The 4,211-nt window shown below is 36.7% G+C and overlaps 1 protein-coding gene across 1 annotated transcript; it reads left to right on the top strand.

The window, feature by feature from the left end:
• Positions 1 to 501: 501 nt before the first annotated feature.
• LOC136316347 (trace amine-associated receptor 6-like) lies at positions 502 to 1,539 on the top strand. Its single transcript, XM_066248370.1, has one exon. It carries the CDS (start codon positions 502 to 504, stop codon positions 1,537 to 1,539), a length of 1,038 nt encoding a protein of 345 aa, XP_066104467.1.
• The last annotated feature ends 2,672 nt before the right edge of the window (positions 1,540 to 4,211 follow it).

Below are 4,211 nucleotides of genomic sequence, written 5' to 3'. Positions count from 1 at the left end.
GGGACCGTCATTATGCTCCAGACAGTCTGCAGGTGGGCAGATAGGAGCCGGTAACTATAAATAACATATCACAGCCACCTCACTAACTTTGATAAACAGGAACATTCTCTGTAACAAGACCAGAGAATAAAAAATAGTTGGTAAACTACAGAGCAAGTACTCTACTGTGGCAAAAGAAATTTTAGAACGAATTTAGTTACAGCTGACTTCTTATTGGATTTAAAAAATTATTTTCAATTATATTTTACTTATTAGAATAATAATATAATAATAATAATTCCTAACTTCATAGAGTATTTATGAATATATTGTGACTTCATATGGTCACAGATTAGAAATTAATATGGGTATGTGACAGGTCATGCAGATAATATCTAAAAACTATAGCAGAAGTAATCAGTTAAAAATTTTTTTTTTTCTCTCCCTTCAGGAAATATAACAGTGCTCCAGTTATGTGATGGACAAAAGGATGGAACTTCTCCAGATGTTTACAGCAGCATGATGATCGACAACTCGACCCCCTCTGCAGCTGTGCAGCTCTGCTACGAGAACGTGACAGGGTCCTGTGTGAAAACTCCCTACTCGCCAGGACCCCGCCTGATCCTCTATGCACTGTTTGGCTTCGGGGCCCTGCTGGCCCTGTTTGGAAACCTCCTGGTGATGATTGCAATCCTGCATTTCAAGCAGCTGCACTCTCCAGCCCATTTTCTCATCGCCTCTCTGGCCTGTGCTGACTTTCTGGTGGGGGCGACCGTGATGCCCTTCAGCATGGTCAGGTCCGTGGAGAGCTGCTGGTACTTTGGGCAAAGTTTCTGTACTTTCCACACGTGCTGTGATGCGGCATTTTGTTACTCTTCTCTCTTCCACTTGTGTTTCATCTCCATCGACAGGTACATTGCTGTCACTGACCCTCTGGCCTATCCCATCAAGTTCACGGTGTCTGTGTCAGGAATTTGCATCGGCATCTCCTGGACCCTGCCCGTTGCTTACAGCGGCGCCGTGTTCTACACGGGTGCCAGTGACGACGGGCTGGAGGAATTATCCAGTGCCCTTCACTGTACAGGAGGTTGTCAGTTAGTCATAAATCAAAACTGGGTGTTTATAGATTTTCTGCTCTTTTTTATACCTACTGTTGTGATAATAATTCTCTATAGTAATATTTTCCTTGTGGCTAGACAACAAGCTAAAAAGATTGAAAGTACTGGTGGGCAAACAGAATCATCATCAGACACTTATAAATCCAGAGTAGCCAAGAGAGAGAGAAAAGCAGCTAAAACCCTGAGTATCACGGTGATAGCATTCATGATTTCATGGTTACCATATATAATTGACTCATTAATTGATGCCTTTATGGGTTTCATAACCCCTGCCTATGTCTATGAGATCTGCTGTTGGTTTGCTTATTATAACTCAGCCATGAATCCTTTGATTTATGCTCTATTCTATCCTTGGTTTAGGAAAGCCATGAAAGTTATTCTGAGTGGTCGGGTTTTTAAGGCCGGTTCAGCAACTCTGAGTTTGTTCTCAGAACAAATGTAAATAATCAGACAGAGAAAGTTGAAGATGTCTTTACATTTTCCCAACTGAAATGACTTTTTAAAAGTCATCTAAGGCTACTTATAAAGAAAAAAAACAATTACTCTGTGAGATTTACATTTTGACTCGATGTTTTTTAGTTATCTTTAAAGTTATACTTTTCTGTCACTTTTCCTAATACATTTCTTTGATTAATAATGTTATATTGCTATAGGTTAACAGTGGCAGAGTTCTCTGTACCGCCTGCCTGCGGACACTCCCCTCCCTCCCTTTTCCTTTTATTCTATTGGCTCTTCCCTCTGGAACCTGAAAACATCTTTGTTGTCTTTCTCCTCCTTACTTCTCTCCATATAAAGTTTTCTACTTAATCCCAACTTGTTAAAATTTCTCTGTAATTAACTTTCATGTTGCTGATTTTCTTTTTCTTTTCCCAAGAGAAACTTTTAGAAAGCAGTGAAATATATATATATATATATATATATATATATATATATATATATATATAATTCATGTCTGTACGGGGTCTGTGTCAGGAATTAGCTTTAGCATCTCCTGGCTCCTGCACCTTGTATATGGTGGTGCCGTGTTCGCCACAGGTACCTCTAATGCTGGGATGGGGGAATTAATTAGTAAGTGCCCTCTGCTCCATAGATGGTATCAACTTGTTCTAAATCAAAGTAGATACTGATAACATTTTTATTATTTTTATATCTATCTTTTTTAAGATGATTCTATACAGAAGTATTTTTTCTTGTGGCTGGGAAATAGACTAAAAGAATTGAAACTATTTTGGGGAAGTAGAAGCATTATCACAGAGCTGCAATCATGGTGGCTAAGAGAAAGGGAAAAGCAGCTAAAACCCTGAGTATCACAGGGTTTTTGATCTCATGGTCACCACACGTAATTGATTCATTTAGTAATTTGTTCTTGAGTTATAGAACACTTTCGTATGTTTATAAAGTATGTTCCTGCTTCAGTAATTATAACTCTACATCATTTGATCTATAATTTCTTTACCCTTGGTTTAGAAAAGCAATAAAATTTATAGTGGCCAACTAATACAACACAGTTCGTTAATAATCATTTTAATTTCTAAATAAAACAATGTCAAATTGATGATTTGAAAATTTTTAATTGCTCCTGTGACCTATCAGAAATTTTCTAATAATTATGATATGAAATACAGTACATAGCAATAACTCAATAAATTGGGAAGAAGAAATGTAACTTCAATTTTAACAGCTAACCTTTATGCTTTTTAGATGAAGTGATCATCGTTAAGCATTTGATAGAACCACATTTACTAAAGAGTGGTGACCACGAGTGCATATTTTCTGGTTTCTTCAAATCATTACCCTTCCCCACTGTCTGTTCTAAATTATTTTCCTCTCCCAGGTCTTCTGACCTCTCTTACCTTGCCTACCAAGCTTACCTGGAATTTTCAAAGCTTTCCTGATTCTGCATTCCCAGTTTTATATTCCCTGGCTTTTTATGGATTTGATACATTAACTTCTCTTTTATTTTGAGAAGCTTGTTTCTAGGGCTCGTGTTTTCGGAACTCCTGTAGGTCTCTGAGTCGTATACACCAGGCATTCTGGCTCAGGACGAGACTCATTTTACATTGGGAGAGCATTTTGTAATTTTGGAAATAACCATGAGCCAATGGTACAACTTCTGCAATAGTGATTGTCATTTTATGTAAAAGTTTTCTCATTCCCATGAACTGTGTTGTTTTACCTTCTAGTCATGATGGAGGGCAATTTTCTATCATTTATTTCTATAAACACTATTCAAAGTTTATACATTTTCTATGATTTAAAAAGGATTGTAAGTTATTGAAAAAAGATGGATTATTTTAAAAATATTAATGTTAATGCAGCACATAACTAAATAGATAAATATTGTTAATCTTTTTGTTTCACATAGTTCACAAAATCAAAGCTGATTTTTCCAACTGTTAAAAAATTAGAGACAAGGTACTTTTGTAAGTTTTCATTGACGTCATTACAGAAAATTCATATAAATTCATGCACTCAATTTAAAAAGTTTAAATTTAAAAAAAAAAAGCCATGTTAAGGAAAAAAAGACAGACTTGGGGAAAACTACCAGAGGTATATACACGATGCAGAAAGGGTTCATATGTTTAAGAGCATAAAAACTTGTTGCCTAACCAGGCAATTGTGCAGTGGATAGAGTGTCAGACTGGGACACAGAAGACCCAGGTTCAAAAGCCCGAGGTCGCCGGCTTGAGCACGGGCTCATCTGGTTTGAGCGAGGCTCACTGGCTTGAGCCAAAGGTCTCTGGTTTGAACAAGGGGATCAGGTCACTCAGTCTGCTGTGGCCCCCCAGTCAAGGCACATATAAGAAAGCAATCAATGAACAGCTAAGGTGCCGCAGTGAAGAATTGATGCTTCTCATCTCTCTCTCTTCCAGTCTGTCTGTCTCTCTCTGTCTCTGTCTCTGTAGCAAAATAAAAAATAAGTGTAAAAACATTTTACAAAAGAATAAGACAGAGACAATCATTCCATTGAACAATTGAACAAGCAACTTTATAGAGAAAAAATACAAATGACTAATAAATTCATTAAAATACCAATTTTACAAATTATTTTAACATGTGATAGAGTTTTATATATCCAATTGGCAAGTATTAAAAAGATTATGAATATCTTAT

The sequence above is a fragment of the Saccopteryx bilineata genome, chromosome 12, assembly GCF_036850765.1.
Source record: "Saccopteryx bilineata isolate mSacBil1 chromosome 12, mSacBil1_pri_phased_curated, whole genome shotgun sequence".
Classification (NCBI taxonomy): domain Eukaryota; kingdom Metazoa; phylum Chordata; class Mammalia; order Chiroptera; family Emballonuridae; genus Saccopteryx; species Saccopteryx bilineata.
The sequence above is the reverse complement of the archived record's forward strand: the minus strand, read 5'-3'. Positions and strand labels throughout refer to the sequence as shown.

Excerpts from the sequence above, each read along its gene's own strand:
- LOC136316347 (XM_066248370.1), top strand. The coding sequence starts at position 502 with ATGATCGACAACTCGACCCCCTCTGCAGCTGTGCAGCTCTGCTACGAG.